The sequence below is a fragment of the Chrysoperla carnea genome, chromosome 5, assembly GCF_905475395.1.
Source record: "Chrysoperla carnea chromosome 5, inChrCarn1.1, whole genome shotgun sequence".
Taxonomy (NCBI): domain Eukaryota; kingdom Metazoa; phylum Arthropoda; class Insecta; order Neuroptera; family Chrysopidae; genus Chrysoperla; species Chrysoperla carnea.
In genome coordinates, this window is record NC_058341.1 from 35,188,105 (window position 1) to 35,201,726 (window position 13,622).

The 13,622-nt window shown below is 28.3% G+C and overlaps 1 protein-coding gene across 1 annotated transcript; it reads left to right on the top strand.

The window, feature by feature from the left end:
* The first annotated feature begins 2,430 nt into the window (after positions 1–2,430).
* Positions 2,431–7,822, top strand: LOC123301140 (nose resistant to fluoxetine protein 6-like). Its single transcript, XM_044883874.1, has 12 exons — positions 2,431–2,642; positions 3,112–3,305; positions 4,005–4,210; positions 4,865–4,941; positions 5,017–5,213; positions 5,280–5,440; positions 5,773–5,935; positions 6,093–6,271; positions 6,663–6,816; positions 6,873–7,205; positions 7,576–7,684; positions 7,746–7,822. The coding sequence occupies exons 1-12, from the start codon at positions 2,519–2,521 to the stop codon at positions 7,820–7,822; spliced, it is 1,974 nt and encodes a 657-aa protein (XP_044739809.1). The 5' UTR covers positions 2,431–2,518.
* Positions 7,823–13,622: the final 5,800 nt, after the last annotated feature.

Here is a 13,622-nt window from a genome sequence, read left to right on the forward strand (position 1 = left end):
ACTTAAATATATTCTGGAAGAAACTATATTATTCCTTTAAAATATTGTTTAGTTTTAAATTTCGATTATCCCTTATGCTCACTTATTGGTTCGTTACTTCTTTTAACTGTGTCGGTTTCGGGTTTTGCCTCAAGGAATACACGGCCATACTCAAAGGATGTGGCCTTAAAGTTTTTGTTTATGATCACCCTGTGTAAAGATGATTTTGAATCAGTTGAATCAAATTTTGAAATCAATAGGAAGTATCATGTTCTTTATGTTACGATGATAAATAGAAAAATCCTGATTATTGTATAAAAGGCTAAAATGGTTTTACCTAAGGATTTGGAACTAAGGCTAAAACTCATTTAGCCTATGAACTGCGGGCGTCAGCTACTATGTTATGTCATTTAAATTAACACAGCTTTCACTACAAGCTAAAATGTTTAAACTGCAAGAAGCTTACTTTATGATTTAACCACACAAAAAATATGTAAGAGTTTATTTCTTTTAATTGACCGCAATCATAAAATTTTGCTTTTGTACTATTTTTAATGTAACTTTTAATTGTTTATTATGAGAATAGTAAGTTATCCATTAAATTATATAGTTACATCCACTCATAATAGTAATACTGGTCACACAAACGAAAAGTCTTTTCGTAAGAAAGTGACGATTTCCTCAAATTATTTTTACGCGTTGCTTCCAACGTAAGCTTGATTTGATTGAGTTACATATGCATTTACAAAAATTGAGATATCAGATTTTAGGAAAGACTCGAATTTTCACGCGACATTGAAGATAATTAATATTATCTATCAATATTAGCTTACAACATTAAATTGAACAATCAAAGATATTAAAAAATTATTTCCAACATTTTGCAATATACTGGCCCGAGAATGTTGTGTTTCGGTCTGTCTTTAAAGCCTATATTTTTTATAATAATTACATTTCTTTTTATAAATATTTTTGCCTTTTTGAATACATGCATTATATTGATAAAAAATTTAGTAGTATATATATTATCTCATTGTCAATAGTATATCCAATTGCGATTTATAAATATATAATAATGTTAAAATAACAACGAACGAAGAAAATTGTTTAAAAACCTACATTTACTCAGTAAAGATATCAATATTAGAACGATTTATAAATATTATCATGGCTAATTTACTTTGTCAATTGATAAACATAATTAGTTCGATGCTCTCATAATACTTACTTCCCAAGATGATTTCACGTTTTCTAACAATTTTCCAATTAACATTTTCTTCTCCTTCCTTAGGTTTGTGAAGACACACATTCCTTTGACTTTCAAATGTTAAAAGGCCTTAAAAAATATCGAGAAAACCTCTTGAAAAAATAAATAAACATTTATTAATAAAGAAACTGTTAACAAAGGCGATATAGGTAGACTCACTACCAGAACAACTTTCCCATATACAGCCACTTCTTGAAAAATTTTGTTATCAATAAAAAAATATTTTCTGGAATTGTTTGATGCGTTTGATTAGAGAACTTAAAAAGTTTTTATTGTATTTATAGTAAAAATGTACTTAAATGATTAGTTGATGAGTACCCAAAAAATGATAACTTTATCACTATTAGTACAGCGGCTAAGGGCGGTTCGCTACAGATTCGATGTGTTTTTTTCTACTCATACATCATCAATTGCGAACCAAACTTATTTCGAAATTTCCAAAAATGGCTATTAGGTCCTCAATAAATGAAAAAGGGAAGACATGGTAGGTCACTTGCCCCCACTGCGTATGCCACTTTTCGCTCATAACGTCTCTTCTAATACAACGACAGGATTGTATGATGATTCATTTTATTTAAGAGGCCTTAAAAAATGTTTAAATCATTATTTAACAACTCTGAACTAAAATAATTCATTATAGCGAAGCAAGAGTCGATTTACCTAATTCTAATTTTTTAAAAGCTTGCTGATGCGTACCTAAAAATGAGCTCTATCTCTATAACATTTAGTTTTAATCTTTCTCAAAATTTTAATAAATTTAAATGGAATGATTGGATTCCATTTAAATTAAATAGCACGACTGTATAACCATAGTCGTCACCACGAAGAAGGGAGGGAAAGAAAGATAACGTCCCTCCTAATTTTCTTGAATTTTTTGAAAGCATACAAAAAAAAGTAAATAAAGTAGGAAACAAATATTGCAACGGGTTTCTCAGCGCTCACTGAGGGAGAATGCTTCGAATTCCTGATTTTATGTTCCTTCAATGATTTTATGCTTGTGACGCCTATGCTAATCACGATTGATTGATTATGTATTTACGTTCATTATTTACTAATATTCAAATATGTTTTTTAAAATAAATTATTTAATAGATAATTAATTTTTTTATTTTATACGATTTTTTACGTTCAATTGAAATTAAAATAATAAATTGATTCAAAACAATGAAACTAAAAATATTCATTTTGATTTTTCTTATATTTTGTGTTTGTGATGAATTAAACGGTGGAATTCCATCATGGCCGTCATTACCGGGATTAACTAATCAGGCAATGATAAAAAGATTAATGAAATTTTACACATTACGATCAAAGTCTGAACGCAGTGAACTATGTGAAAAACAAAGTAAATTATTATATGAAGGTTTAGAGAAGCAAGAGCTATGGGCTAGCCGAAGTATGTATTTTTATTTTCTAAAACTGGGAATAGTTTAGATATTAATTGATAGCAAAAATCTAGCTTTTTGTGCGTTTGTAAATTTTGAACACGAATGGTCTTTATTAAAAAACAAACCACTGCGTAGATGCGTAGATTTTACAGAAACAATTTACAAAATAACAATTTTAATATGAAAAAACAATTTTGAGTAAAACTTTTCAGAAAACTTTAATGTCTACGTACGGTTTGCGCCTACATACCTAACAGGAGCATTAAAGCAGTTTTATCCTGTATATCCCTGTATATTTTCCCTTTAATTATAGTCTATAAAATATTGATGTATTTATGTAATTGAAATAAATTCACAAAATTATGAATAATTTGAAATAAAACATAATTTCAAAATTATACGTATACTAATTCTTCGGATCTTTCGATTATTGTAATCATTCATTTAATTTTCTGAAAAATACCGCCCTTTTTGTAGTTGTGGATTCATCAGCTAAATTGCAAAATGGAATTACAAAAGGTCACTCATCTGATGTTGGATATTTTGATGAATGTATCAAAGTTCAGCATGAAAACATCAAAGGAAAATATTGTTTGACAAGTACAAAATCTAATGAAACCTTCAATCTACAAAAATTAAATGAAGTTCGAAAACTAGCAGAAATTCGACCAGTAAGCTTTTTCATAATATTGACTTATGTAATCTTGATACCTATTTAATAAAATAGAACAAGTACTGATTTCGTAACGCCCGTTCATCATTCAAAAATAGCCTTTATCAGAATAAGAAACTACGGCAGTCATCCATTTTAAAATAATCTATTGGCCAAATAATCTATACTTTGAAGAAATATTGTTTGACTTTGATAATTTAATATGTTATGGTGCCAGGTAAATAAGAAGCTTTTATATTCGTAAAGATGTGCCTAAATGTGTACACCAAAGTATTTGATTCTGATTACGTGGTGTATAAAATATACAGAGATAGCGAAAAAATAAACGATAGAAAATTTTATTGGTCAGGATTGTTGTTGTAACTACGAGTTGGTTGTGTTGAGTTTATCTTCCGTTCAAAAATGGGACACTATTGCTAAAATTTGTCTATTTTTTCCGAATCTAATTTTTTCTTTTTTTATCCTAAAACCTTTATAAAATACATACTCGATATAAAAAGTCTTACTTAGAAATGTGATTTTTAAAAATTATTTTTTTACATGACTGGTTTATCAAACAAAAATCTCAAAAAGTATATACCTAGAGAGCAAAGGAGCAAAGTTTGTTTATAGTACTATTTTGTTTATCTATTTTTTTCATTCTTTACATCCATTTCAACATTTTAAACTAGAATTGACAAATGTTTTTTATTTCTAGTTTGGAGCTAACGTTATGGATACAATACTAAGAGAAGAAGTATTAGGTTTCTGGGCAATTTGTGTGCCTGATGGATGCACCAGCAAGGAAGTGCAGGATCATTTAAATACTTTTACTGGTATCGACAACTTCTTTGTTCCGGAGTCTGGATGCCATACAATAGATACATACAAATCGAAATTACACGTGGGAGATTGGATTGTCATGTAAATAGATGTATTTACACAAAAATCTGTCATGTTATTCACAGATTATTAGAGAAAAATGACTTAAACTTATTAGACTTTGAGCCTTGAATGAAGCAAAATGTTAATCTTTTTGTCTCTCATTTTGAGAATTGGCAAAAATAAGTTTGGTTATGAAGAAAAATTTAAAAAAGGTTTAACCATGGTTCAAATTTCAACGATGTTATTTTTCTACCGTATATGTTCAAAGAAAATCATTGGTATAATAATACCTAGAAACAAAGATATATTAGAGACACTGATATATTTCATATACCCTGTATATGTAAAATATATCAGTTTCGAAAATCGAAAAACGGCCTCCCTTTTTCCTCCTTTTAGGCAGTTGCAAATTATCTGTTCTTTATTTCTATATATTCTGCTATTAATGACGTTCTTTTGACATAAAAAAATCGAAGTAGAAAATTCAGAAAACTCTATTTCCAACAAATCATGGTTAAATGTTTATTAAAGGCTTTCCGGTATACAAAAATCACCAGTTTGCTGTATAATTTTCTTAGGAAGCTTAAAATTTCCTGTAGTTTCAAGCTTGAATTTATACTTATTAAAAATATTTATTTAATGTTTTTGATTAATGTCCAGAATTTTTCTACTAACGTTTTCTTACTTTTACAGAGCGGGTTTAATAACTTTGGGTGTAGTTATAATTTTAAGTACAGCTTACGATCTGTGTTTATACTACACAAAAACAGGTATACTTTACAAAAAATGTAATTCCTACTTATTAACTTGATGATTTTCATTTATTATTACTTTCTCAAAATTAGAAAATGCTCATCCAATATTAATTGCGTTTTCATGGTTTACAAATTTTCAAAAAATTACAACAGTGAATAATAATCCTGATATGCTACCTTGCTTAAATGGGATCAGATTTATAAGCATGCTATGGGTTGTAATTGGACATCAATATGAGGGATCACAAACACCTTTATGTGTAAACCCACTTGATTTATTCGTGGATGTAAGAGTTGGTTTTGGTAAAAGATTTGAAATAAATATTTATTAATTTTTTCTGTATTTATTTTAGTGGCAATATAGAATGTCTTCGATGTTAATCATTGGAGCTACTGTGTCGGTGGACAGTTTTTTTCTTTTAAGTGGATGTCTTTTGATGTATAGCTTCCTAAAAATGATGTCAAAAAAAGTTCCATTTAATGTGCCTTTGTTTTATTTACATCGTTATTTAAGGTACCAATGAATTGTTTGAATTTTTGGATATTTTGGAAAAACTAAGTAGAAAAAACCTTTTCAAATCATGTAGGAATATTGATTGATTCCAAAAATGATATCCGTAAAAGTAACTTGTCTTCGTAGAAAATTTGTTTTTGAATTGTTTCATATTATCACTAAATGTTAACAAAAGTTTGTATACTCTTTATATTATCGAATAACATTATATAAAATTGTAATCAATAAACCGAAACTCTAAACTGTAGACGGACTCGATCTTTGACAGTCTCGGAATAAAAATCTGGGTTGGTTCAAAAAATATTTACGCTCATAATAAAAATAATTTACAGATTAACACCTGCATATGCAGCTGTAATTGTTCTTTTAGTAACAGTTTATCGTTTTATGGGTTCGGGGCCATTTTGGGATCCTGAAGCAAGTAATGAACGTTGCAAAACCGCATGGTGGTCCTCTTTATTGTATATTCAGAATTATGTAGACATTTTCGATCAGGTAATCATAACAATATTTCAAATTTAATAACCGATAATAATTTTAGTGAAATTTACCAAATTTAAAAGAATTTCCGTTTCTTAAATAAAATAGCTCTTCTTTTTTCACCGAGGAGTTGCTAGCTTTCTGTTTTAATTATATGGTTTCTTCATTTTAGTGTATTGGACCAACATGGTATCTTCAAATTGATATGCAATTGTATATATTGTCACCATTGCTGCTAATACCAATAAAGAAATGGCCAAAAATTACTGTCTATTTGCTTTCTACCTTGGTGCTTATTTTTATTGTAATTCCTACAGTCTTTGCATGGCACTATAAATTGGCGGCCTACTTGTATGTAATAGTTTATAAGATAGGCTAAGATAAATTTATTGAAATGATCCGTTTGTTTTAAAAATTTACTTTTGAAAAATAATTATCCAACCTTAGAAGCACAGGAAATAAATTTTTCAATTTTCCAGCATGGTATTCAGAATAAAGTGTTTTTGGTGTGATCAAAATGTTGAATCCTGGATACTATACTTGGAGTTAATTTCCCAAGATTTTTCTTTAATGATACTCAAGGTTTATTGAGTGTCGTAAAAGTGTAGTATTTTGTTGACGGCTTCCTATGAGGATATTAGAGCTTTTAGGATCGTCAACCGATTGCATATTCTTCCACGCCGATTCCATAAATATATCATTCTTAGCCTGAAAGGCACATTAAATAAATGTATTGTTAAAGGTTTTCAACAGCCGAAGGTAATGGAAACGTCGAGCATTTTAACACATATTACAGAAGTACATATACCAGAGCTGGTCCATGGATTTTAGGATTGTTGCTTGGACATTTCTTATTTAATTTGAAGGAAAAGAAAAATATTTTACCCTTAGATAGAGTAAGAAAGGGTGGAATTATAATTTTATTAATTATTTACAAGTTAAATATTTGCAGATTTTCGTTACAATATTTTGGGCATTATCCCTTGCCACAATGTTATATATCGTATTTGGTATTCATCCAACCATATCACCAGACTACGAATATGATCGTTTATTTAATGCATTATTCATGGGATTACACCGCGTTTTATGGGCTGCAGCATTGTCTTGGATAATATTTGCGTGTGTTTTTGGATATGGTGGTCCAGTAAATTGGTTTCTATCATTGCCAATATTCCAAATTTTATCTAGATTAACGTATTCACTGTACCTGGTACATGGACCTATGTTGAGTATACGTGAAGGATCGTACCAAATGCCATATATATTTTCAGATATTGAAATGGTAAATTCGCTGAAAATATAGAGCGGGTGTAATTTCCTGATAGTTTCTGAAATTTAATAAAGTGCAAGGTTTTTTCTGTTTTTAAGTGGTTGAAGCAAGGTAGTGGGGACACAAATTAAAAATAACTATTTTGTTTTCAATTTTGATGGTTAATTATGTTATAACTTGACAATATATATAAGACGAAAAGTAAGAATAAAATTTTTCGATAATTTAAAGCGGTGAATATGCTATTCTCTTGCATAAGATCAACAAGATTGCATGCTTTTATACGGGGTAAATTGGTAATTCGAAAATAATCAGACTCTTGTGCTCGCTCTTATTCTTCTATTGAAATGAATTTGAACTAAATTTGAATTTTGTTTTTTAGTGGTACAAATTTTGTGGTACAATAATAAATTCCTTGATAGTTGCATTAATATGGACGTTGACTTTTGAATCACCATTTATTGTTTTAGATACGTTACTAATGAAATTTCGTAAGTAACTTGTTTGTAAATTTTGTGTCTTTATCAAATATAATTAAATGAATAATTATAGTTTCAGGATCCAAAAAAAAAGTCACACCTGTAAGCACAGAGAACGCCAAAGATCTATCAACCGTACAAGACGCTTAATTATGTTTAAAAATGTATAAAATGTTAAATTTCAATATTTAAAATAAATGTTAATCTTTCTTACGCTATCAAAACGCTACGTTTAATAAAATAAATCTTATTAAATAGACAAACATTCTATAAACTGTCGACGCTGTCTGCATATACATTGAGGAATTTTTTTTCGAGGCAATATAATAAGAAATCCTCTTAATGTATGTGTAAATTTAAAAATTGCATACCACTTGTATTATAAACTACAATTAATAATACAAGCAATGTTGCCGATTTGTCGAACCAGGTTCAATCGATAGTTGAAAAATGTGAAAAATATAAAATTACAATAAATTTAATAACTTAATAATCAAATGTGGTAAAACGGTACGGGAAAATTACTTTTTTGTCTAGAACAGAAATTTACTCTCGACCGTACTGTTATTTGTTTCATTACCTGGAAACTATTAAAAATACCAGAAAAACAGATTTTTCTGTTGTAAAACGGCACTTTAAAGTCGTTATGTTTAACAATTTCAGAAAAAGACTGGTAGATATATAATATTTTATGAGTACGTTCAGGTTTCATAAAATTTCCTGCGCAGGCCGAGAACGGTAGATTTTTTTATTGTTTTGTTTTTCATTTCTGTGAGTGATTATAAAATACATAGATATACATCAAAATTTTTTACTTCTCATACTTAATTTGCATATTTACACATGCATATTAATAATATACGACTTAAGTTGGTAATAATATAATTTATCTACTGATGTATGATTTAGAACGTAGTACAGGTCAAACAGGCAGAACTACTTTGAAAAATTATACCAATAAACAATTTCAATTAGTTTAGTACTTCCGCTTTTTCTATTGCAATGTGGGAGAAATATGATGATATGGAGGTTCTTATTTCTAATTGATTTTATTTAAGGTGCAAGATTACCATATCGGAACACTATTTTTGTTACACTAACAGCCATTACCTTTATATTTGCACAATACTTCTCTTAATATTTTGTTTTTTTTTTTCATGACAATTCATTGTTCTAAGTAAGCAAAACCCTTACATCATTCAAGAATATGATAAAATATATTTGTTCAGTAAAAAATGAAGTGATTTGAAAACAATAGATTTTTGTAACACTACCTATACTTTCGTAGCTTCTAGAGGATTTTTAACTCGTTCAAGAGATTTCGTTAACGTTTATATCACCTTCCGCTGTACCATATAAAATGGGTAAACCAGTTTGTCGAGAGATTTTTTTCGTTGGTAAGAAAATTGAGCAATGCTAAATACATACACGCGTACGTTTACCTATATAAGTACGTACAGAAGGCGATATTTAGTATTTAATCCTTGCACATCTCCTTAACGCAAAGACTTGAATTTTTAAAATAGATATTATGTGTATTTATGGATAAAAGTTAAAACAACAACATTACTTTTACGAAGACTTTAATTATTTACATCGAAATGTTTGAAAGAATCGTGCCAGTATGTTCTAAACTAACATACTAACGATGTAGTACTTACTTATATTCTTCAGAATAATATTTTTTACTTTCACTAGTCATCTCTGTAGTCAGCCGAACATCATGTTTTAAATCTTTTTAACTAAACATCAAATTTGACATTTAAGTATATACATTTTTAATAATATTATGAACAGTGAAAAAGAAATATTATCTATTTATGTTTTCAACCAAAACAAAAAAAAACTTTGAAGCGGCTTCCAAAAGAAATATTATATTATGTTCGATATGAAATCGATCTAGAGGTCCTGGATTCGATGGATTCGATCCCCGGTTTCTGTCTATTTTTTTCGTTTCTTTTGTTCACGAAAGGAAAGTTTAAGTAATAATTATGTGACTGTGCCCGTATGGCAATGGGCATGTGTATGCATATGCCTGATAGATTAAGTGTAAAAAAAAGTAAAATTAAAAAAAAAAAAAACAATAAAAATTAAGAAATCATTGTTTTTCGGGACATAGAATCAATCTTAAAATAAAATAGCTATTTCTATCAACAATTTCCTTGAACTTAATTTTACTTAAATTAACTGAGACATCAAATTACTTAGAGCAACTTTCTTTACCGAATACATATGTAGAAAATATATTTTCGGTGAATTTGTTTGTTCAATTAATCCAAGTATAATTAATTAACTGCAACAGAAGAAGACATTTACTCATATTAATTATCTAGATGAGAAAATAAATGTATTTTATAATCTCAAATTATACTTTGTATGGCCTTTAATATAAAAAGACATTTATATTACTTTTGTTTTTAATTTATATCTCAAAGATGAAATCAGGAAATTTAATTAATGATGATATTTTTATGATTTTTGATAAATTTTTTATTTAAATAATTTTTGTTTTTGCAATTGTAATAATGTTTACCATTTTTCTTGAGGCAAGGTTTTTTTAATGTAATAAATGTCAGGATATGTTATTACAAAAAAAGGTCAAAGATTCAAATCAGTACGATTGCTCATATTTAGCCTATAGATAATGAAATTTCCATGATTTTTTTGTCTGCTTTTTTAAGGATTGATTAGCAGCTGGTTATAAAAAAAATGGAGATGTTGACCAAGACATGAAAATAAAACCATCTATTTTCACCCAGATCACCTAGAAAATAAAACTTTTTTATGCGATTCAACTTGTAATGAATTTTGAGAATATGTAAAAAATTTTTATAATTTGTCAATTTGCATTTTTTATCAAAATTTTATGTTTCATCATTTAAAAAAATGTAGAATTGATTATCAGTCAGTTATTAGTGTAAATGAGTTATCAGAAGTTAAAGATAATAGAGATAATTTAAATATTATTGTGTTTTTGAAGAGTTTTAAACAAAAAATCACTCGTGTGATTTTTTTTAGATGCTCAGTTTTCGAAATAAAAATTCTGGAATTCACGAAACCTAAAAATTCAATTATCGATTTCAAGAAAAATATGTTATTATTTCAATCTCTGAGGGAATTCGTTGAGCTAACGCAGTTCCTGCGCTACGAATTTTAAAATTTACTTTGACTCCTATTTGCGACGCTTTCTGTGGCGCATTCACTATGTTTTTTTCAACTCTAACTAGCTCTACCCTTTTCTGACCGCGCTTAGTGTACTATATTGAGGGAAAATGAACCAATTAAATGCTACAATGTATCCAATAGTGAGTGAGCGCTTTTCACATACAATTATAGTGAAAGTGTTGTTTTTTACCAATTAAACTGATTATAAGTTGCTGTTTAATGTTTAATTAATATAAGTATTACTTACAATAATATTTAATTAGGTAAATAAAAAAATTAAACATGTTATTTATAATTTAAAGTACAAGGTGTGATAGTAACACAATGTTTTAATGCAACGATAGGCTATTTTCAAAGTTAATAAATTGTAAGATGGCTTTTGTACTAAATTGTGATGGTTCGAAGATAGGACTGGATAAAAATTTGTCGGGTAGGCCGTAAAGAATTAAAAAACGGTTTGATTGCCATGCTAAGAAGCGTCTAGCTCCAAAACGCAGCATTTTTGGGAATCATACTACTGACTCGTCAAAATGAAACTGCTTTTCGTGATGAATTTGGCAGGAAAAGGTTACCCTACAAATCAGTTCATCAAAAATAATACAATCGGTTATCAGAATACATTAATATTCAGTAAGGTGTTACCAAGCAAATGAGAGAAGGCTTGGATACAGGGAAATATTTTTTATTGGCTTCACGATGCCCGATACCTGACTCGATACATTCATGGTAAATACAGTACGATACACTTCGAACTGGTATTACTCATGAACTAAAAAGGAATCCATTGACACCTCTTAAATTGCACAAATAATTAAATTTTAAACATTATATCAGTCACATTCTGTAACAATAAAAGAAGTATAATAATCTTTACAATCTAAAAATATAAATTATAATTGCTTTCAAGAACGCAAAGGAAATCATCATACGACAATGAAAATTCTTTTTGGGTACATTAAAAAATATTATTATTCAGGTTTATTACAACTACTCAGGCCATTAGGTAAGTACATTCCTTATTGGTACATCTAACAACAATGTCAATATACAATAAAAAATATGATATGATAAATGGTAAACGAAAAAGTAAAATTATCAATTCTTAAGTTGGAAAGTTCGAATAGAAAAAAAAGTAGTATAAAGTAGTAATGTATATGAGTTTTATTAGTGCTTTTAATTTTATAAATACGGTAAGGCGTAGTAGCCTGATAACATATAGCTTGAATAACTTTCTTGTTTCTATCTAGAAAACTCTCTATGAGATTAACAAATAAATGAAGACAATGTTTGCTAACTAAGCAAAGGCAAGAAATCTTAGGATTTCTAACTAAAAATTTTGCTTTCAGTCTTCATTTATTTATAAGTTGAATTTTTTTTTTTATGTTTTAAATCATATACTGACCAAATATTTGCTTACTGGTGAATATTTTGTGATGTCTTATTTCAGATCTAAGCATAAAGTACAATTTCGATGAGGCAAATTTTGAAAAAACACACCGTCTTGTTCGTTGGATCTAACAACGTGCTGTACCACTAATACATGATTAAAAGTGGTATCCGTTGTGTGCAAAGTAGTTGGAGGGAACTAATGAATCGATAACAGCGCTTATCTCTTCTGAAATTTGTAATAAATTGAACGTTTTATTTAAAAATTACTATTATTCAATTGTTTACATGTATTTAGTATAGTAATTAAATTAACCATTTAAAGTGTGCCATTACCATAGAAACTCTTGAAATAAAAAATCTTTGCAAGTATAGCTTTGCATACAGTACAAGTTGAGAAAAAAGTCTAATTAACCCTTAGTAAATAAAAATAGCAGTTGAAGCGGTTCTAGACGATCACAGAAGATGATTCTTGAAAGACACTTTTAGAGTTTTCAATGTGTCAATGACAATCATTATATGATATCCATGATGAATCATAGTGAACTTTTCTATGGAGAAAATTAAACTATGTATTTGGGGGTAGTCATTCTAGGTATAACAGTCTGGTTCATGGTACATTATATTTTTGTATCATGGATCACAAATTTTTAGTAGGAATCACAATATCTTTTCGATCAGTTTATTATTTTTTCATATGAACAGATCAATTTCTACTAAGAAAATGGCTTTCAAAACCATAAAATTGTAAATTATGACCACCTGGTACTACACTTTCCCATAACAACAGCGAATAACAATTTTAAATAATTTGGTTTCCAATTTAAACTATCGTATAAAAAGTATTATTAAACAATATTTGACTTATCATTTTATGAAATATTAAAATGATATTTGTAAATTTTTTATTACATTTAATACTAGGTATGACTATAATATAAATTTTTATGTAAAAATTTATATTTGTATTTTTATTGGTTATAAATTTTAAAATTTAAAATTACCGATGAAAGCGAAATAATATAATGTGTTAGAGCTTATAAGGCGATTTTAGAGGGTGTTTAGAATACGAAATAATTTTTGAAAATAATCAGCTAAAACGCACATGCTAAGACCTTCACTTTTTAGCTAGCGGAACCACTAATTTACACACATTGTCCATTAGCTGAACGTAGCAAACAATGTCTAATAATATGAAAATCGTTTTAAAATTCTTAGTTTTAGAATAACACGATGCTTAGTTTTAAATACCACTATCTAAATTTGGAGTGTCAAAGAAGTGTCTAGATAATTGTCTAAAAAAATCTCTGGTACGGTTTTATATACGTACTAGAATATATTTTGGTTAAAATGTTGATGGCTAAAACTTCCATGGTTCCAGATTTTTTCTGTTTTGAAT

Coding starts and splice junctions, on each gene's coding strand:
- LOC123301140 (XM_044883874.1), top strand. CDS start 2,519: ATGATAAAAAGATTAATGAAATTTTACACATTACGATCAAAGTCTGAA. Junction 2,643..3,111: donor AGAGCTATGGGCTAGCCGAA/GTATGTATTTTT, acceptor CCCTTTTTGTAG/TTGTGGATTCATCAGCTAAA. Junction 5,214..5,279: donor CACTTGATTTATTCGTGGAT/GTAAGAGTTGGT, acceptor TATTTATTTTAG/TGGCAATATAGAATGTCTTC.